The sequence below is a fragment of the Pristis pectinata genome, chromosome 1 (genome assembly GCF_009764475.1).
Source record: "Pristis pectinata isolate sPriPec2 chromosome 1, sPriPec2.1.pri, whole genome shotgun sequence".
Lineage (NCBI taxonomy): Eukaryota > Metazoa > Chordata > Chondrichthyes > Rhinopristiformes > Pristidae > Pristis > Pristis pectinata.
Genome location: NC_067405.1, coordinates 98,152,673 through 98,175,464, shown reverse-complemented (window position 1 = coordinate 98,175,464; position 22,792 = coordinate 98,152,673). Strand labels below are relative to the sequence as shown.

The 22,792-nt window shown below is 39.2% G+C and overlaps 1 protein-coding gene across 1 annotated transcript; it reads right to left on the bottom strand.

Annotated features, from left to right (window-relative positions):
- Positions 1 to 2,949: 2,949 nt before the first annotated feature.
- Positions 2,950 to 21,397, bottom strand: plek2 (pleckstrin 2). The gene is made up of 9 exons (XM_052027789.1): positions 21,231 to 21,397; positions 18,170 to 18,334; positions 17,567 to 17,748; positions 15,868 to 15,959; positions 13,126 to 13,298; positions 11,271 to 11,372; positions 10,361 to 10,444; positions 9,801 to 9,882; positions 2,950 to 7,654 (listed from the first exon to the last, which is right to left on the bottom strand). Exons 1-9 carry the CDS (start codon positions 21,276 to 21,278, stop codon positions 7,527 to 7,529), a joined length of 1,056 nt encoding a protein of 351 aa, XP_051883749.1. The 5' UTR covers positions 21,279 to 21,397; the 3' UTR covers positions 2,950 to 7,526.
- Positions 21,398 to 22,792: the final 1,395 nt, after the last annotated feature.

Below are 22,792 nucleotides of genomic sequence, written 5' to 3'. Positions count from 1 at the left end.
GACATCTGGCAACCTCATAATGACTCAAAGTGGAGAAGGAGCATTCGGGATCATATCGAGAACCTCGAGACCGTACACCAGAAGCATACAAAACCCTGCATAAACAGAGGAAAGAGCACACCACTTCACAAACCACCCACCCCATCAGCAATTTCTTGCCCTTCCATGGAAGACTCTGCAGGATTAGCCACCACAAAGTGGGACTGGAAGCCTTGATCCCAAGGGACTTTCTAAGGAGGAGGACATTAGGAGTATCCATTGGCAGCAGATCACTTTGGGATGTCCAGAATTCATGAAAACTCCAGATAAATGTAAGTCTTTTGCTTTTTGTTGAGCTTAAATATAACATTTAAAATATATTGAGATGACATATTCTGGCTCTGATTTAAAATGGGGAGAAAAACACCAGTCATCATAACACACCTAACAAACATTAGATGGTTCCAGAGCTCTGCATGGACGATGGACTCATTGGTTACGGGTACGGACATTCGAATTCCACTGAATGCATTTAATAGAATTAGAGCCGTTGTTTCCCAATTCCTCATAGTATTTGTTTATTACTCTGTCCATCACATAGCAGATAAATTTTGTTCACATGAACGTTCTAGCTAGGAGTGACAAGGACTGTATAATAACTAAATAGCACCTTACTGAGAGTACATTTGCAACATCCCATTTACACTTTGTCAGCTGAACTTCTACAAAGTCAATGTCAACATTGGCAACGTGCTGAGGGACGCACTGAAGCTGGGTGCAGCCAACGCAAGGGCTCAGTGGGGAAGGACTACAGTTTAAGGTTCTTCTGCCACTGGAGAGGGAGGGGTGGGGTCAGGCGAGAAAGCCCCTTAAATATTGTAAATATGGGATTGGGTAGCCCGCCCAGGGAGCCATACAAGTGGCATCAGTGCTGTGTTTTTTATATAGAAAAGTAACACTAATGATGGATCCGTACACGAATGTAAAGGTTTGCAATGTTTTATTGTTGTATATAGTTTTTTTTATGATGAATAAAGTTTATTTTGGAATTTAAAAAAAACACCAAAACAATGGAGGACTAAAAGTGGTCCTGAGTGTTATGAGCGTGAATGTGGAAATGGACATTGCTAAAAGGCATCATGGAGATAAAGAGAATTTGCATTTCAAGTTAAACAACTTATAAAAATAAAGTTGTTCACTCTGTATTGCATTTTCTAAGGTTTACGAACGAACTGCAAATAAGGGTGTCTAATGTTAAGTGTTAGAGCCACACCAGATTCCAAAACAGCTGGTAATTGTACTGTGGTTTGGAAAAGGAATCTTGCTTATCAAGCTAACAATTTCTGCTAATAGACAACTAAGTATAACAATTATTTTCCCTCTTCGTGGGCCTCCATGCAACCCAGCAAGTAGTAGTATATTTTTGAGACAGTAATTGGCAGGCAGAACAAGCAAAAGTGTTGGAAATGGAGGCAACTGATGAATCACAGCAGCTCTCATGTGGCCTCAGCTGCATACATTTACTGCACATAAGGAAAACATCCAGTCCATTGTCAGTGCTGGATCTTCAGAAGAACAACCCAGGACTAATCCATTTACCTTGTTTACTGCCCAAACACATGTGAATCCATCTACTTCAAATATTCATATAACCTTCATTTACTTGCCTCAGTCATTCAGTGGAAAAATAGGCCATGCTGCATTAAGTTTACATGAAGGCATATCTTTTCACTTGTCATTTGAGTCGGACCTACCCTGAATTAACTCACAAAAACTCCATTGTTACAATAGTAAATAGTCAACCAAAGGGCATTTTAACACCACCCACATAGCCAGCAGTGACGAGCTAAGACAAGTCTAGTTACCAGATAGTATCAAGGATTAAACTCAAAATACAGTGAAAGCAAAAAAGACTGTAATTAAACCCATTCAATTAAATCCTACCATCCCCAGTCTATTCACCACTGTCTCACTGATCATGATTCCTGGTTTTCATCTGCATTTTACACTGTTTTATACAATAACCCAATTACCATTCAATCAAACAAAATGTATCTAATTTACACACCCCTGAACTAATTGATTAAACTATTTCCAGTCAACATCTTACAGATATAGCATTGTCAACAAACTTAAGCATCTAATACTGAGTAGCTAAAATAATACTCAAAACTCGTTAAATAAATAATTAAAATTTTGCATACTTAGCAATCGTTTTAACATCATCTGCAATCTCCTGCTCTTTTGCAGGTTTAGGCTCATTGCTCAGTTCAAGTTTACACTGTCATCACACATTTGGTGCATGATAGAAACATTTTATCTCACTGATCAATAGAGTGTGGCAAGGTTAGTGATCACTGTCAGAGGTTTATTAGAATTAGAGATGTATGCATCAAACAACATGTGTAGAGAGCTAAAAAGGTTCAAGGTATTAACAGTTAATGGATATTATACTGACGCATAGCTTAAAGATGTTCAAATATGTGGAGGTGGTATGTGAATTAATTGCTGGGCTGTTATAGAATGGGAGTTAGTGTGAGTTGATGAAGACAAAGAAAAGGCCTGAATCCAGAACAAACATCTGTTTTACATTGTATCTACTTTACATAACAAGTGTTCTTCAATTTGTTCAATTCAAACACAAATCGATAATAATTTTGCTTTATCTCTATACTGATTGTCACTCTATGTTGCCTATGGAGACATTGGTGATTCTGTGCCTTAAAGTGGTAAACCTTGGAGATAGAAAGAACCAGACAAACACATTGATCTCAATAATCTAATCTCACACCAGTCAACAAGCATACACAGGTACCCTCTTGGAATTGCTCCACCAAACCCCATAACCCTTCCCATATGTATAACAAAAAATCATGCTAAGTGTAATCCTTTAAATAGTTAAATTATTTTATTGTTAATAAAAGAAATTCAATTTGTTTTTATTTACAAACATTTCATCCAGCTGTTTAAAACAATAAGATAAGTGTATACTCTAAATGCTGAAGAATTTATGTAACTTTCTTTTATAGATGTTACAGTTTAAACCCATTCAAAGATGCTTCCAACGTTCCAGATTTCTGATGACGACCCATACAAGCCCGAGTCACCCATATAAGTAAGCATTTGCAGGAAGTGGAGACTACGGCATAGAGTAGCAAGTAAACAAAGTCATACCAGACCAGACATGGAATTCCATTTTAAGTAGTGAACGAAACTTGTGGTCACCATTTCCACGATGTTGTAAACAGGAAAAAGAGGCAAGTAAAATTAAAAGAAGTCAATCCACAGAGAACTGGGAAGACACAAAAGAGTGCCCAACAGCATAGCACTACAGTAATAGAAGCTGGTAAAAGGAATCCACCATGTTATAAATGTAAAAATCACAGGATTTTAGAAATTTGAGGCATGATATTGCATTGCCTGATTTTTAACTTCGTGCTCACTGCTTTTTGTTATGCTTGAGGAAGGTTCCTAGATTACTTTTAGTTAATGTCTTAGTCTGATACAGATAAATAAATAACACCTCAATTAGAGTTTTACGTGAAATTTCATTAATATGTGCAAAGTTCTAAGCAAAAACTCTAATTTTCAGGGAAATCTGGAGTTCTTTGCAGAAAGTTAAAGAAAGGTATTCCTTCAGCACAATCGCAGGGTCAAATCTGGAACATTGCAATCTATAATGCTACATTGGTCATTGTGGAGCAGTAGATCCACTCTCAACATCTGTAAGATTAGCAGGACTGTGCAGCGGTCTGCACCTTAACCTTCATTCTGGTCTTCTACAAGATCCAAAGCTTATATTTTTGTTTTGTCAAGTTGATTTTCAGATAATACATTTTAATGTTTTGTGATCCACATTCGTGAAAGGTCTTTGTCCTTTTATGTTTAAATCTCTTTTATTTTCTCTTTTTATCATGCACTATTTTCTAAATACTTCTGTTGCAATTTTTATAATCAACTGTGAGGAACACATTTGGCCTTTAATTCTCCACTTCCTCCTGACTTTCTTTACCCTTATTATTAAGGGTTATTAATTATATAGTTAATGACTCCTCTTCCCCTAACTTCTCTCAACTCTTGACCTCCTTTCAAATTATCCCAAACGAAAAAAAAATTATACAGGAAGCTCGTAGTTCCTCAAACGTTTGTCTTTTTATCAGCCAGGAGAGGTTATCTTCATCATATTCAAAGAGTGGTTGAAAAGTTCCTTCACTGCTTCAGAAAGCCTTCTTGAGTTGAGCTGGTAGGGAGGAGAAGCAGCAGTGAGCAATTGAGAGGCAACTAGGACAAAGATGATCAAAGGATCAAAAATGATCACTTATGAAAGTGGGAAAGAATAAAGGTGAAGGATGTCATTGTGACAATCACAGAGAAAATGGTTGAAGGCTATACCACTGGGCAGAGGAGGGGGATTGAGAAATGAAGATACAGGAGTTCGGGCAAACAAGGCAATGGCAACTTAGAAGCTTGTTTTTTTCCAGCTTTCTTTCCTGCCAAAGCCCAGATCACTTGCACAGTTGTCAGTGGGCATGAGCCAGAGTGAAGGATTATGAGCGGATAGAGCAAGGCTAGGAAAGACTTTGAATTTCATCTGTGAATGTATGGAAATCCAGTAAGAGTCTGCGAGAAAGGACGAGAGATAAGTAAGATTTAAAATGGGATAGAGGGTGGGCAGCAGATTACAGGGTGAGCTGCAGTTTTGGCAGGATGGAGATTGAAGCTTTGGGGACCAAGAGGAAGAATAACAGGAGCTGACAGGTGTTGGGAATGGGGACAGCGTTGGTAGTTCAGGCGACGTAGATACTGTGAGGTGGAAATGGATGATAATGGAATTGATGTATTTAGACCTGGGATCGGAACCTGCTGAGTTTTAAATCTCCAGTTCCCACTTTATATAATGGCTGAAGCCCATGCGTCAATTTGCAACTCATTGTGGATTGGTGTAGCCACAATTTATCTCATCATGTTTTTGTTTCCTTCGAAACTCATTTTCGTATGGACTGAAAGAGGCAAGGAATACTCCAGTAAAGTTTTTGCTGGCTAATGACAAAAGAACATAAATTTCTGGGTTCACAATTTCTATATGAATCTTTTCTCTAGAAAGCCAGCTAGCTTTGTGGAGGAAATTGAGCAGTGATCTACTTCTCTCCATTCCATCTCTTCCCCTCCCTCCTGCTCTCAAGTGCTTCCCTTTCCATCTTCTAGTCTTCCTTATTTTTCTTTTCCCCCTTTTCCTCTCTCGCTCTACCTTTTGCTCCTTTCTTCCAATCTTTTCTTTTTCTCCCAAATGCCTTGACAGAACTGTGATTCAAAAAAGTTCTGTTGAATTCTATTTAGGATCATATTTATAGTATTTTATTTGTAGAGGTTGTAGCATGTTCTGCCCCTTGTATTTTGACTGCACTTTTTACTGGCATTTTCATTTACAGTTACAATGAATAGGACAAATAGGTTGGAGGATCTTTTTGTCTGCTTCTGGAACTGGGTAAGTCAGTTCATTATAAATACAAAATTCATAAAGTCACTGCATGTCTCCAGCCCTTTGCCCATGTTAGGCATGCACCTGGAATTGTTGAATCTACAGACACCTGCAACCAGAAGGCACCAATCTACTAAAGCAATTGAAATTCCAATTATGCTTAGTTTAGCATTTTAGTTTGATTCATCTCTTTCATTGCTATTTTCGACCAATCCCATGAATTGTCAATGCGGACAATACAGTATGTTTATTTTCACATGCAACTAATGGGGATTTCCTCTGTGAATCTTTTAGTTTTAGACTAAGAGAAAGTTCCAGACCAAGTTCCCAGTCCTCCTCACTATCCAGTTGGCCTTGTGGGAACCACATTTGTATGCTGATTGGATGAGGGCAGCTATGCTTCTGATGAACCTCTTGTATTGCTACTAGCAGCCTCCTCCAGTGAGAAGCCCTGTGTAAACATTGGTTAATAACAGGATTAAACTTGATTCTCACACTTCCATAGTTGAATAGACTGCAAACATTTACTGGACAAGCCACCAGAAGGGTGCTAAAGTGCATGCCTTACTTTGCAAATCATTTTCCCCAGCCTTCTGTTAAAACATAGACACCTGCTGAAGAAAGGTCTTTGACCTGAAACATTAACTCTGTCTGCCCTGCTGAGCATTTCCAACATTTCGGTTTTATTTCAGATTTCCAGTATCTGCAGTTTTTTTGCTTTTGGATACCTGACTATGAATTAGTTGTACTGGAACTTCCGAGAGTACTGCTAAGTGTGGAGGTTGCCACAGATCTTGTCAGTGGTGGGAGGTAGAGCCATCATGGAGGAACATGATCTTTAACTCAAATGCACCTTGAGCTAAAGTTTCAGGAAGGTGATAAAAAGTGGTTCCTCACCAAGTTAAGAGCATTGAAACCACCAATCCCCCAACTCCCCACCTAACCACTTTTGTTCAGATTAGCAATACGGCATGATCCAGGGATTGAAATGAAAGATCTTTCTGATTTGTACTGCTTTTGCTATTTATGGCAAGAAGAGAAGCAAATTCCAGTGAGGATTCCTGCAGCCTCTTTGTTTTCTACTCTAACTAATCCCATCTTGATAGCAGTGGAATCAAGCGGAAAACACTACTCTGGAGTGGCGTGCATGCCAGGTCGAAGAATATAAGCAAACTCTTTGTTGACAGTGAAAATGCCCCAGCCAAGTTTGTTCTGTTGGTTATCTGGGTATTATTTCAGGAGAGCAATTTGGAAGGGAACCCAGCAAATATTCCCAGCTCCCCCAAATACCATGCTCCCCACATCACTTGCTGCAAACACCACCGGCTATACCAGTTGAATGAAGATAGGGTGGAGATGAGATAAGCCAGCTGCCTCCTTTAATTATTATAATTGCATTCCTTTAAATTACACTCCAAATTGCAGGCCAACTTTAAATTGCACTGAGTAATATTTTAAGAGCTCAAAACTAGACGAAAGCAAAGTCCAAATACATCAGTTATTTGCATTTGATATTTATATGTAGATACAAATTAAAAGTGGTAACTATAAAAAAAACCTCAAAAAGACATCTAGAAAAATAAAGTGCATCAACAATAATTTGGGAAAAAATAAATAGTGACAAAAAGCTCAGGTTTTCTCTTTTGCCTGAGATTCCACCGAAAGGCATTGTTTCTGGGTGGCATAGCTATTGGGAGCTGTTGAGTGTAGTCCAATTAGTCTGGTAAATAGTCTTCATAAGAGTTACAGGTGGACAAATGGCAAATAGTAATATAAAGTTTAAAGATTACAACAACATGCTGTCACTGTGTTGTATCCAAAGTCCATCATATTCATCCATTCTTCCAGTAACACAGTTCAGAAAGTCAGTGGATGATTTTTCTCGACTCTGTGCATGTGTGTTAGAGAAATAACACATGGAGAACGTTTTCATATTCAAGATAATTTTCTCTGACGATACAGCACTACTTTGAAAAGAACCAACTACAATGAAGTGGAAGAACATTGAAATATTTTTTCAGTTCATTTCCTGCATTATACTTTCCAACTGAGGATGTTTGACAGATGTTTATGATACTTGTTTGATTGCCCGAATCCACTCAGATCTTTCAGCACGGGAGCCAGCTTGTATGTAATAATGCACATCATTTGTGGTTATGATCTTGAAGAGGTTGCCCTGAACATTCCCCTTTATTCCTGAAATATTAACAAAAAAGGTAAATATTTATATATGCCACATTAAAAAAAAGCAATTCATTATGTGGCCAAGTGCTCATGCTTAAAAATACTTCAGGGTAGTACTGTGGCACAGCTAGTAGACGCCGACACACAGCTCTAGTGACCCAAATTCAATCCTGACCTCTGGTGCTGTCAGTGTGGAATATGCACATTCTCTCTATGACCACATGGGTTTCCTCTGGGTACTCGGGTTTCTTCCCACAGCCCAAAGACATGCAGGTTAATTGGCCACTATAAATTCCCCCTAGTGTGCAGGTAAGTGGTTGAATTGAGGGGGGAGTTCTTGGGAAATGGGTGGAATGAATTGGGATTAGTGTAAATGGGTGCTTGATGGTCAGTACAGACTTGGTGGGCTGAAAGGCCTGTTTCTGCACTGTAGGACTCTATGACTCTTATACAAGTAGGTTTAATGGGATCTATAAATCACCCTTACATTACATAGGGACTTGAAAGATATCTAAACAATGCCAGTATACTTCCAGCAATGCTCTGTCATTTAAAATAAACAGAGAATACTGGAAATACTCAGCTGGTAAGGCAGCATCTGGGCAAAAAGAGGAACACTGAAAGGCCATCGACTTTCATCAGAACTAGGAAGATTAGAAACTGAACATGTTTTAAGTTTTAGAGAAGTGAATTGGAAGTCTGTGATCAGTTCAAGCTTTTTGATTTATATTCTCTGACAGGCTGTTGCAAAAGACTAAACACAAAAGGGGGCCTTCTGTTTTCATACTCACAGTTTATTCCAACATTTTTGTTGTCAGAGTACACATCTCCCCTTATACATTGGCTGAAATCAGTCTCTCCACTAGCATGGTTATCACAGTCACAATGTTTAAATTCAGAAACTTAAGTAACCTTTAGTGCTTCTTATGAAACACTTAAGTTTTGCATTTTGCAATAATGCTCCTGTGTAGCTATATTGAGACTGATGAAAGTCAACATAACCTTTGGTCACTGAATGCTACCAGCAACTATTGTTTGTAGTATTGGCTCTTAGTTTAATACTAGTTTTTTAAAAATTATTTGTTCTTTAGGTGTACGTGGCACCAGCAAGGTTTCAATTCATTTCTTTAGATGCTTTAAGAAAGTCATGGTGAAGTGGGAATTCATCACATGAAATGACCTAAAGCGTATCCGCACTTTTGCTGATGGATCAAATGAGAACCTCCAGTGGGGTTCCTGGCACAGTGTATTCCCCATCTGTGAGCCAGTGCATTGCAGCAGAGCAGTACAGAATGTGCTGGAGGGCAAAATGCTGGTGCATCAGACCTCCCATTCCACTCTGGAATCACCTGCATACAGTGATGGTTTCTGATGAACCTGAGCCAAGAGGTTGGATATGCTCTGTATCTGGCTCCTCTCCTATAAAAACTCATAGCTGGTGCATCCAGCACAGCCCTATTCATTCCAATGGGATCACTTAACCGAATGGAAAAGGTGTAGAGGCAAGTGGTTTGTTTTTTTAAAAAAAAATTTGATGTTTTCATTAATCTACATTAGATAAACAGATTTCTAAATACACTGCTTTTTATTGTAGTTCTTTAAAATTATTTAAATTTATTTTAACTGGTCTTTAAATACCTCTGATTACGAGGTAATCAAAAGTTGCGCGGCTGCAATAGCTAAATGCAGCCCGGCAAATAGCCCAGGAGGGTAGAGTCGACGTCCAGCCTGGATCAAGCATAATCTGGCCCAACAATTTTTCTTAACAAATGATTAGCTAGCAAGGCAATTTCTAAAGTTATTAAGATTCAACCACATGGCATAGGCCTGCAGTCACCTATTCTGAGTCAGGCTGGGCAGATGTTACTGACTCCACTTCTCTAATGAAAGCAATTGAACTTTAAATGATAAACCAGAACAATTCATGATCATTTTACTTTCTAGTGACTGCTCATAAATTACCAAGTTCTTTGTAGTTGAACTGGAATGTGAATTTTGGTGCTCTTCCGAAACTTCTAACTGTAGTCCAGCATCGTAACCATTGCAGTACTGTATTCTTTGAAGCTATTCATTATGGTTGCCCAAGATATTCATACCCGGTTTGCTGAACTGTTAACTCTTTCATCACCCGTTTCCAATATGAGAAGCTAAACCTCACCTGGTGGGATCCCATTGTCTTCCAATGCAGATACCAAGCAACCGCGAAGTGACATACCACCAACTGGTTCATTATTTTTTTCCTATTGATGTAAAACAGTTATTTCAAGTCAGTTGGGGTAAAAGTTAATAAAATGAAAACATTAAAAGTGCAAGGAACACATGTTGGGTGTAAATTATAGTTTAACTTCTATTGTGAACATTATACTTCCACACTGCATTCATTGCTTCATGTTAAAAATTGCCTTTTGATGATGTTAGTAGGAGTGAGTTAAATGTTCACATAACATTCTTTCTTTGCCACTGATGCATCTCCTTATCTAGCCATCCAACATCAGTGATCTGCATAAAATAAAGAACTCAGTGACGTAGCACATCAAACTCAATTTTTGAATGAATTATCAAATCATTTGTTCCTGTCTAGATTTGGATGCAGATCTGGATTTGGGTGTCAAAGAGGGAAATGTAGAGATCTACAGGCACTACTCCCATTGCCTGATCCTGATGTGACATGACAGAAACAGAAATCTGTTCTCACTGTAAACAGCACATGGCACGTACCTTGCAGGGGTCATAGTAATGTAGATGTGAAGGATCAGCTCTCAGGACAAATCTTCTCACTTTCCAGTTCTTTCTTTTGTGTCCCTAAGCACCACAAAAAAATATCATCATGTTTAGGATTTTGGAATGTGTGCAAGTGAGAAACACTAATATTTAACAGAGATATTTTCCTTAACATATTTACTGTTGGCAACTGATGTTCTGAAGTCTCCAAGCTTGTGATGTTTGTCTAAGAACATTTTACAGATTGTAATATTCAGAATTTGTGCATGTATTACAAGCCAAAGCTGAGCAGAATTTGGAATTTAACACTGTGCAGTCTGACAAACACCGAAACAACTCCCAACCCCACTCTTCTAACAACATTGGGAGCAATCTTGACTTTGAGTAACAGTGAAACATGAACAATACCATTAAACATTTCTTCCAATTATTGTTCCATTGAGGGGACAGAAATGGAACTACGTACCCACCAGACTACTACTATCCCACTACTTGTGATGAGAAAGCATTAGCAGGACTCTGGTACCTTCTCCAAGTGGTCATCCTTTTTACAGGACCAGGCTGCACAATGAGATCTGATCATTTCCTCATCTGATACAGACATGTTTTCACTTTGTATCCAGGGGTTACCGGTCACTGGTCAACTTTTCCCTTGATCTGGTAGATGAGCACTGACTGGGGATTTCACCCTAATCTTTCAGGTCTGTATTACTAAGTTAATAAATGTAGTTTAAAACTAAAGCAATCAAGTTGGGGAAACATTTTCAAGGTATTTGGAGGGTATAATTGAAAAATGGCAATGCATCTTATCTGAGAGATGAGCAAGATTTTTCAATCTCCATTTATTTCACAATATTCACATATCAAGCCAAATGAAATATGTGAACCTGGAACCTCGCTACTTTACCTGTTTCATCAAAAAACCTTGCTTTACAATCTTTCCACTGAGATCCATCTGAGGTATTTCAATTTTATCACTTGGACTATCTGTCTTCTTCAAATTTTTTGCCTGCAGGGAATGCAAAATGCAATAGTTAGCTTCAGAATTATGACCATCCTCATACCCAACCAGTCACCCACCCATGTCCCACAAAGAGTTAATAGAATCATGAGTTTGCCCATCAGGAGTCACATCATGGAGACAACACCCATTGAAGCTAACTTGACACCTAATGTCTGTAAAGAACTGTTAACAGTGAACAGTGCTGGTAGAATCATTGATGGCCCTTCTTTATTTCACAATTTAAACCTGCCCACAGAAGATGATCCTACCAGCTTTTCACTTTATAACAAAGAATCTGTGCTTTTTAGTGGCAACAGGTCAATGGTCAGAGAGCACATGCTCAAACTAAATGATAAAGGAAGCAAAGAGAAGATTAGATTTTTTTTTCCACATGAGACTATGTTCTAGAGTGCACTGTTCTAAAGAAGGGGGTAAGCAGCTTCAATCGCATCTTTCACAATGCAATTGTATATATACTTGAAAAAGACGAATTTTCAGGATAGCGAATGGAGAGTAGGACCAGGTAGGTTTTTCCAAAAGGGTCAGCACAGGCAAGATAGCCTGAATAGCCTCCTTTAATGCGCTGTGAAACTGTGATCTCCACCCCACAAAAGAAACTGATGTACACGTTGGATATTTCCATTCACTGACTTGCCCATCAGATGTAATAATTAACATTAATTTACACGAGTTGTTGTACAAATTACAATTTTTCAACCTCAGCAACAAAAAAATAAAACAATCTTCAAAACATGCAAGTGGAACAAAGCAACAACAAAAGACATGGAAATATTAGAACTTGGAGAAGATAGTGTTTGGGATCTGTTATTGTATCAGTTATGCCTAAAGTCCAAAGTGTCCAAATATTCTAACTCGTCACCAATAGTTACCTTTTCAACAATGCCTGTGAAATAGGTTGCAGCCAACAAATATTTCCAAATTGAGGACAACAATTACATCAAGCTGCACCATCAACTTAGCTTCTCTCCACACAGATGCTACCCGACCTATTGGGCATCACTTTTATTTCAGATTTCCAGCAACTGCAGTGTTCTGTATCTCATATTTCTAGCATTGTTTATTTTTTTGTTCCTCCTCTTGCCTGTCCTCGTTCATTTCCTTATACTTGCATTCCCATCAGACTGATCAGCTGCAGTGAACAAACCTTGACCACCCCCAGCCAGCATTGCTCGCACTCATGTCATTCGGTCTCTCTTGGTCTCCACCCTATCACAGATATTCCACTTATTCCCTCTATTCATTCCCCTTCTCTGCAACTTAAAACATGTTCAATTTCTAATTTTCTTGCTCCAGTCAAAGTTCACTCTGTTTCTCTCTCCACAATCGTTTCCCTGGTACCAATTCAAACAAAATCTGTTGAGGTGATGACCATTAGAAATGACAGCCAAAACAGCTGGTTCCATTTCCAGTCAGTCAATAAGTTGGATCCCAATTGCAGTGGTGAAGATGGAGAGGAATGACGTCACTGAGTGGTTGTTCTGCAGGGACTGTCAGTGATATAACGGAGCAAGTGCTCAAGGTGTTACTCCAACTATAAAGTTCAACATTCTCTTGGGCTGCTAGCAACAGTGCCCCACAGATTTGTGCCTCATCCTGGGGCAATCTAGGTGGGCTGGTATCCTGAATTTGCATGGGGCATTGGAGCAGTATTCCAGCACTAACAAACCACTGTAGAAGAGGAGAAAATGCTTGTGCATGAAACCAGAAGAACCACTGCTGTGCAGTGCAGGAAACTTACAAAACAATACAGTGCTGTTGAATCATCAAGGAACTGCTCCGTGCTGGGCTTTGTGCTTTTATCTCCAACTGGTTTGATGAGGTCATCTTCGATCAGAAGGGAGGCCACAGTAATGGCGTCTGAACGGGAATGGGCAACATTTCTGGACACCAGCCAGTCAATCACTGTCGAACCTTTAAACAGAAAAATTAAAATATGAAATGATTAGCCCGACTCACTGGGAATGAGTCCAGAGACTGATAAAGACAACATTGCATTTCATAAAGAACCAAAGCTGCCCAACTTCATTGATTAAAGTGTACGGGATTGTTTCCTAAGCAATTTGTAAAACCAGTTTGAAAGCAGCACTGCACTGCCAAAGTAGACAGTGTTTCCATGTTTGTTTTGTTTAGGGAAGATTCCCATAAGCAAAAGGGGAAAACCACTGGGAGAATTCCCCTGCTCCTTCATCTCGAAAGAATAATCGTGGCTTCCCTCGATGATTGCAAGGGGAATGCTCTGTACACATTTTACAGACGCAGTCTATTCTCATTCCCTCCACTACTCTAATCAAAATGATTCTTTTTGTGATCAAAAGGTAGAAAATATATTAAAAGCTGAATTAATAGGTCTCCTTCTGTTCCATGACAGGTAGCATAGGAGTTCTTTTTTGTAATGTTATCTTACTAAATACATATTTACATGCATTGGAATATTGTTATACTGGAATGAACCAGGATGCAGATGTTTACAGAACTCTGTCAGACTCCACCTGCATGCTGAGCTTTTGTCTGGGCAAATCCAGTACCAGTCTTTTCAAGCATTTGTTCCCACCCCTTCCCAAAAAAATGAAGTTCTCAGAATTGGCAGAGAGCAGTGAATCCAAACTAGTTGCCCAGCAGCACTGTAGACACAACAGGAGAAATTCAGAGGTATCTGCTAGTCAAAGGGCATGTAGATATTAACATTCATTCATCAGTGAAGACCATGTTCAAAAACAGCAGCTGGGTGTCAGGAATCTAAGCTCACAAGGATAATGAAAGAAAAAGAATTTTCACCAAGAGGAACCCTGCCAATTTTGTTCTCAATTGCTATCAATCATTCTTTATCCCCACTATTTAGCAAGAGTTTTACCTCCTTTCCACCTACAATGAAATCTAATTTCTGCCCCCCCACCCCCAAACACATTTATTTGAGCAGGATTTTGATTGCTTTTGTTTTGTTTTCAAAAATCCATTCATTCTCTCCCCGCTCTGGTTTCTGGGTTACAATACCTGTTTTTTCCTTTAAACACCAAGAGTGAAATCAATTGAAATACATGAACTTTCTCAATCATGTAATTAAAAAGAATATATATATATATATATATATATATATATATATATATATATATATATATATATAAATAAATAAACAAACACACATATATCTAAATTAAATAGATAGAGCTAGGAGAATTACCATAAAAATTACTTATTGTACTATGGTTGTTCTCCATAAATATTTACATTTCATCTTTGCTCATTTTATTTCCTTCCAAGAATGGACACATGAGAGAGAATAGGTCACAGGGAAATATGTGGGATAATGGGATTGCTCTGATTGCTGGCATAGGGTCAATGGGACAACTGGTCTCTCTCTCTCTCTCGCAAGGAAATATTAAAAATGTCAAATGGCTCACCTTGTGAAACCACAGGTTATGAGAACAGATTTTTAATTTTAAAGTAGCCAGTGTTTTTAAAATGGGGCTGTTCCTTTGCACACATATAATAGAAAATATAATAAAGTGCAATGTTGATGCTATAAAAAAAACCTGAATGGAACCACAGTTGGAGTATTCTGTCCAGCTTTGGATTTCACAAAACAGGATGTAAAGGCAGCTTGGATTCAATAAATGGCTACCTGGCATGAGAAATTCCAAATAAAAAGACAAGAGAAATTGGAGCTATTATTGCCAGAACAGAGGAGATTAAAAGGTAATTTGATAAAGTTGTTTAACATTATCTGTAGATGAGACACGGTGGATAAAGGCAGATTGTTTCTTGTGACTGAAGGATCTAGAATGAAATGCACACAGATGGTAGATTAGATGTTAGAAGGTTATATTAATGTACAGGATAGACATTTTGACACAGATGGTGAGAGTCTGAGGAATATTCTACTAGACTTAGTGATTGAGGCAGAGACCACACCAACATGTCAAAGATTCTTGGATTGATGCTTGAAGGAGAGGAGGAAAGGGACGTGGGACCAGAATAGGGAGAAGGTATTAGACATTGGTGTCACACCCAAAAGATTTCTGATTCCTGAATCCCTCCAGGGAGTAAATTAGCACTATTCAATTTAACTAAATATTGAGGGATTCAAATAATTTTTGAATTGTTACACCAAAATGAGTGAATGCCCTTCAAAATAGCTGACATCTAGCACTTGTGCACAATATTAGGGGTTACAGGGATGTCTGTGATCCAGACCCTTTTGGTCCATAATCCTGGCTCTGATAGCTTATCAATCAACGCAGCAAGAAGGTGTGCAGCTGTGGGATATCTGGAGAGCAGAGTATTGGGCTTGGTTGTGCTGAAACAATCTGTGCCAAAAGTTAACACCCATGAAAAGTGCTCATTTGGGTCTGTTACCCAGCAATGCTGCAGCACTGGAGCAAGCCTTATTCATCTCCATCTGATGGGGAGGGAAGGATATAGTTAAAAAGAATAGTAAAACAAGACTTGATTATTCTTCAGGTTCCCATATTCCTTTGCTTACCAGTGAAGCATAGTTTGTAGGTGTTCCCATATTCACCATTTGTCATCTCCTTGATCCCACTGTTGGTTTCTTGCATCTCCTTGATTAAGTGACTATGAAGTAAATAGATTGTGTTATTGTTCACTTATTTACACATTTCCTAATGCAGTTGTTGCTGGCAAGTCATTCATTGCCCTCTCCTACTTGCCCTGAAAAGTTGACAGGTTTGGCAACACATTGGAGGAGAAGATATGGAGCCCCATAGAGGCCAGCCCTGTGTGAGGTATGTATAGTTTATTCCCTTAGAAAAAAGTTAGACTTTTACAACAAAACAGCAGATCAATGGTCATTTTACTGATATTAGCATTTTTAGTAAAGTAACTTCTCAAACTGCCTGAGTGAGATTTGAACGCAAGCTCTCTGGATTACTCATTCAGCTCTATGCACTATTAATCTTGATCTCTGAATTGCTAGTCCAGTAGCATCTACATATCTAACCACCCAGGATAATATAGTCAGGCTAAATTTGAACAACTACAACATCCGTTCTGATTTTATGGTTAAGATGGTGCTAAAGTTATACTGATTAAACAGCATCAAATCAAAAACTAAAATGGATTATTATTTCCTCTTCATTGCACCAAATAAAATGGGGATAACATTGAATTAATGTGATATTTAGTAACAGTAATTAAAGATATTGGAGTAATTAGAAATATTGGAGAAATTAATGGGAATAAGATTCAATAAATCCCATGGAGGTGATGACCTATAACCTGGGGTTCTAAACAAAGTGGCTGCAGGGATAGTGGATACAGGGGTAGTGATCCTTCAGCATTCCTCTAGATTCTGGAATAGCTCCAATAGATTGGAAGGTATTAAAGGATATGGGGTCATGCGAAAGAGTGTTCAAGAATTAGCCTTCATAATGGCACAAAAGCCAAGGGCCTTTTCCCACTGCTTTTATTGTTCTAATGAGATGATCACAAACAGTAGCCTTTTGGTTTTCTGCTGCCATTGATGCACATTAAATGGGACTTTAAATGGCTGTTAAATGCAAAACAGAAAACATGTTAACACTACTATTATAAAACAAACATTGCACAATTCATTGCATTTTTGGGGTTAAAACAGGTAAAGCACTTCTATATTTTCACTATTACAAATGTTACTTTGATTCCCCTTATGGTTAAGATGGTAAGAGCAATGCAGACTATAATTATCCCTGCCTTGATGTCTGGACTTCAGTCGGTTGGTAATCTGAGCCAGGGTGATGTTAGGTCTGCTACAATTAACCTGCAGTGCAGTAATTGATCTGAAATACACTGTCTAGAAGGATAGGGGTAGAACATTCAACAGTGCCTTTCAAAAGAACATTGGACAAGGAATAAATCTGCAGCTGTGGAGAAGGAGCAAGGGAATGAATTAATTGGATAGCCTGAGCAACTAATACACACAGACATGATGGGCTGAATAGACTCTTCTTTTGCTGCAAGGCTCAATGGTGCAGATTTCCTTTTTATACTGAATCTATGTTATCTGTGTGTACCCTGTTTAGTTAAATAGGTGGCTGACATTCACGTATGCCTTACACATGAAGAATGGCCTAGACTCCAGAATGAATTAGCAACATCAGAACAGGAAGTAGAGAATTCTTGGAAGTGGGAGGATAGAAACAGGACATACTTGATGGCCTATGAAACAGAGTAATGACATTTACCTCAGGCAAATGTTTGTTGGCACTTCGAAGGATCTATCCAAAGAGCTCAGTTGCTTTTGATGCTCTGGGTTTGAAGCCCTGATCATGGTACTAATGTCTTCAGCCCAGGAATCTCTTTGCTCACGACAGGAAGCTTCTAGGAAATGCTCGACAGAATTCTTTGCCTTCAATTTTATCACCAGCTGTCAAAACAGATAACAGGTAATCAGACCTTAGTTTACAAATTCTTGTTTTTGGTAAAATTGTACTGATTCTGTAAAATTACTACAACCTCTGCATTCCTTGAAATGTTACAGAAGTGATTTTGCTCAGAACCAAAATAGCTAAATGTACTGTGGCACGTAGAACAAAGTCACATGGATCAAGCAGTTCCCAGATTCAATGCCTTATTTATGTTTTTTTAAAAAAAATCTCAGTAGAGGCAGCAGTTGGAATGCTGAAAGGTAAGGGATCATGTTCCAATTGTGAAGATAAAAACAATAATGCAGGCGATATCAGAAAGAAATTGTGCAATTAGAATATTACACTGCATTGTAAAATTATAGAGGTGGTAGAAACAAATTCACAAGCATAAACTAAAGAAATATGCTTCAACATTCTTACCGGCCTGTTTTCGTAGTCCAGGCAGGGACAGTGGACAGTACATCCTACCAAAGGAATAATGCCTCTGGGGCGAGACTCCTTCTTTCCTCCTTCAATTTTATAGTAGAGAAGTTGATCTTTGGACAATACAAACCACCGTGCTTTCCAGTTGTGCACGATATGACCCTGAAATTAAAAACTTATCATTAAAACATCCCAAAAAGAATTCCTAAACAGCAGAAACACCCTTAAATGCCACAATATGAATCTTTATTACAAAGTATTAATTTTGACAGACAAAAGCATTGCCTTCCATACTTGGTATTATCAACAATTTCAGGGACTGGAGGAATATTCTTTGAGGTGTTATGTTCAATAATAGATTAACCAGTTTGTTTCCAAACAGGTGATTATTACTATGAGGTCTTAGCCTAGTGTCTGTTTTGTAGCCACGCCTTTAGCTAGAATGTATTTAACTCAAATATTAACTTACTTTAATATGGGTCAGGCTCTACTGCACAGGCAATTTTGGCTCCTCACATATATATTGTATACACATAAACAAAATAAAAATCAACCAAGTATATCAGGTATACTACAAGGAACCAAGGAACTTTTAAATGAACTTTCAAAACTGGCTGTACTCTGACAGAAATGCTGGAGGGATCATTCATACTGAGACACAAACAGGTTGGACTTCACAGTAACCCAAGGAAAAAAATGGAGTAAATAGATGACACAATGACTCGTGTATGATTAAGTCTAACTGTTTGTCTTCTCTGAGCCACTATGGTATGGCTGTCCACAAGACTTACAAATCCACAAAGAAGTAACAACTATTGTTCCACCAAGACTGGATTCATCCCCAAAGCCATCGGAAATGTCAATGCCCAAATTGTGTTGGAGTGAAGTTCATTCGTTAGCCTTTCAAAATGCTGATTAATCCAAACTTTTCCCATCAAATCACCCATGTGTGATATTGATGAAAACCTCAAAATGACACAGACTAATTCACTGACACAGAAGGAACCATTTCACCATCTTACAGCATGATTAAGAAATAGGCAGTGCAATCAAAAGATGGGTGGAGGAGAGGTGGGTCAATCAAATTGTTATGGGGGTGATTTTTGAATTTTAAAGGAGTGTGTGGGGTAATCTTACAAGGATTGTTCCTCCCTGCATATGGCAACAGACTCTGAGTGATTACCAGGGAAAGTTGTGCTCAAAAATCATCTATTAAAGAGAATTATATATACATAACTAATATTTAAAGATAGAGGGATCATTGAGTTTAGTATTTGTAATTACGATAAACTACCAAATGGAAATTGAACTGCTTTGTGAGTGGTGACCAATTTTACCCTAACCAAAAGGCTCAGGTTGAATTCAATAATCATACTTTCATAGGGGAGGGTCACCCACCTACAACTGCACTGAAAAAACTTGGTTAAATTGTATCAATTCTTGATTCTAACACCTGCTGTAAGGTGATGCACCTAAAAAAAATCCTAATATTGAACTCTCCTAATAGATCTCATAACCTGCCCTGATCATTACAGCTGCATGGGGTGGCATCCATAATACAGAAACAATGAACGCCCGTATCATATGCTCATAAGCGCCTCCCGTCCCGGACTGCCTTACATCAAGCAACTTCTGTAGACTCTTGGGGACAGTCTGTCACACTTCAAGGTGAGAGATCTAGACCCGAAATGTCGACCATCCCTCTCCCTCCACAGATGCTGCCTGACCCGCTGAGTTTCTCCAGCAGTTTGCCTTTTTAAAAAAACTCCTGCATTCTCTTGTGTCTCAATAATAATCACTGGACGAGCAGATTAATTGACAATATACTCAAGTAGCATTAAATTCATAAATAATTCTGGACTGAACAGCACAGACTACCTGTTGAGGTATGACGTTGGAAAGAACTACTAAAGAAAAAAAAGTTAATAAACAACTGGCAAGGAAAAGGAGACTCAAGATACCTCAATGAGTTTTCTCCTTTTACCATGCTGTGATAAACTGTCGTCATTTCTAACCACCTGGTGAATGGACGAAGTGACCTTTCCTCCTCTTTGACCTTTGAGTCATTAGATCAACCGCCCCCGGTTCCTCCACTTCCCGCCTGGTCGAGGCGACTGCAGCCCACCAGCTGTGCCTCCGGTCCGGAAGGGGTGGTGGAACCCGTCAAGATCGCGCCTGCTCCGGCCCCAATGAGTCAATCTAGGAATTTACGTGTGCGGAGGTTGGTTTAAAAGTCGGGTCCGGGCTACGGTAGGATGCCCTCCACAGTCGAATATCCCCAGTTGACACCCCCCCCCCCCCCCCCCCCCCCGTTCCGGCCGCCCATGAAGAAAGCACTTAAAAGCAAGGTTCCCGGGGACTTCCAGAGCTCCGGGGGTGTTCGGGACCGCAGCCGGAGGAGCGGGTTATGGTGGAGTTGTAAAACAGCCCGGCACAGGAAGAAATAATTCGGGCCTTCTCCTATTGCTACAGAACAAGACCCCCTATCACTGTCCACGCCACCGTCAGTCTCGTTATGTGGTCAGATAAAATACTGAACGTCTTTGCCTCCTTGACTTTGAAACACTTGTCAGCGCTTCATTTTCATCCGATCTTGTGATTTAATTCAAGTCTGTTTGGAAAAGAGAATAGCATGTGGGCATCCTTGTTGTCACATCGGGGCACGGAAGTTCCCAAGCTCAGGTAGAGACGGTATTGGAGAATGTACTTTCTGAACAGAAGCGTGGGGGTGGGGGGAAAGTCTGGGTAAGTGGTACTCATTTCCTAATGTTTAGAAATTCAGGGAGTTTGTGAGCAAGGGTGCTCAGAAGAAGCAATGTGGGAGCAAAATAAAACCGGAGATATCAAGGTAAGGATAGACAATGGGGGGCGAAGAGAAAGAAGAACAATGAACATTTGCAGACTTCATGGCGTTTTCTTAAAATCTAGCCCATCATTCTATTTGCTAATTAGAAACGGTCATGGTTTCAATTAATTTACTTTTCAGCCTGTCACTATAAATGGCAAACACCAAACTGATTTCACTGGATGAAATGAGAAAAGCAATAGGTTTCCTTACCCTTTTGACCAGGAATCCTTCTCTTAATACACCCGTTTCTCCCTGCATGTTGGCTGCCGAGTATCTGGATTCTCTCTGTGACCAGCACTGAGTTGTTAAACTTTAAATACTTCGGGAAATATCACACCAAGTCATGACGACATGTTGCCTGCCTCCTCCACACCTTGGGTGCACCCAGCGTGACTAATTCTGAGTAATCCTTGCCTGTAGGATCTTCAAAGTAGTGATTTGATAAGCAGGTGCTGTAAGTAAAAATCCTGCTGCAGCGGTGAAACAAACGAACAAGAGTCAGGAGGTCCTCAGGAGTTAAACTGGGATGGTGGTTGGTGTGAGGAATGTACAGTAAGTATTTGAAGGGGGATTTGCCTGCTGCAGTGTGAATGTCTCACACTGTTGGTGAGCTTTGTTAGCACAGCTAGATATTAGACAAGGGACATCAAAATATGTGTTTGATACTGTTTGCTGTCACTGCACTCCAGGAGATCTCTGAGAATAGGTGTGTCATATGCCTGGAGAATTGCAGAAATGGAGTACATGCACTCAGAAGTAAACTCATCCACCTAGCACACAGCTATGTGCCTGTGATACTTCTGCGAGTAAGTTTTTCATTGGCCTTCTCCATACATATACTCATGTGTATGACAATAAACTCGACTTTGACTTTGAATGTTGACCACAAGAGAATTTCTTGGCCAAAATCTTGAATGAGATTTTGTGGATTTTATTTTATTTGGAAAACAACCAGGTAATTTGTGCCCCATTTCGCACATTACCTGCAAATGCTGGGCAGACACAATTCTGATGAAATGTTAACCCTATTACTTTTTCCAAAGATGCTGCTGAGTGTTTCCAGCATTTGTTTGCTTTTAAGATTTTCAGAATGTGCAGAAGTAGAGAGACATGGGTAGGGTCTCTGAGTGGAGATTAGAAAGGAGCAGAGAGAGTGTGAGTGAATAATGGAATGTGGGGTGTGAGTAGATTATGTTAATAGATATATTGAATATACAATATAGTTGGGATATAGAGAGGTGTCTGTACCACTTAAGCCATTTCCCAAGTCACTAATGGCATCTGTTGTGACTGTGACCATGGAATACTATCCCTCAACCTTTTCCACCCTTTAATAAGACAGTCTGCACCATCCTCCAATGCCACTCTTCTATCAGACATCTGGATTGGGCTGCCATTGTCTAGTTATATCTACTTATCCAAATGTAGTTGACAAATTATAATAGCTTTTCTTGTAACTTATATCATTACTCCTGGTGTCCCACAAGAATCTTGTCCTGGTTTTCTCCTATTTCTCATCTGCATGCAGCCCCTTGGTAATACTGTCTAAAACCAAAGTCAGGTTCCACATATACACTCAATTTTACCTCAACATCATCTTTCATGACTACTGGTATCCAGTACTGGATGGGCAGAAATCTCTTGGTAATACTGTCCAAAATCAAAGTCAGGTTCCACGTATACACTCAGTTTTACCTCAACATCATCTTTCATGATTACTGGTATCCAGTACTGGATGGGCAGAAATCTCTTCCAGATTATTGGGATGACTG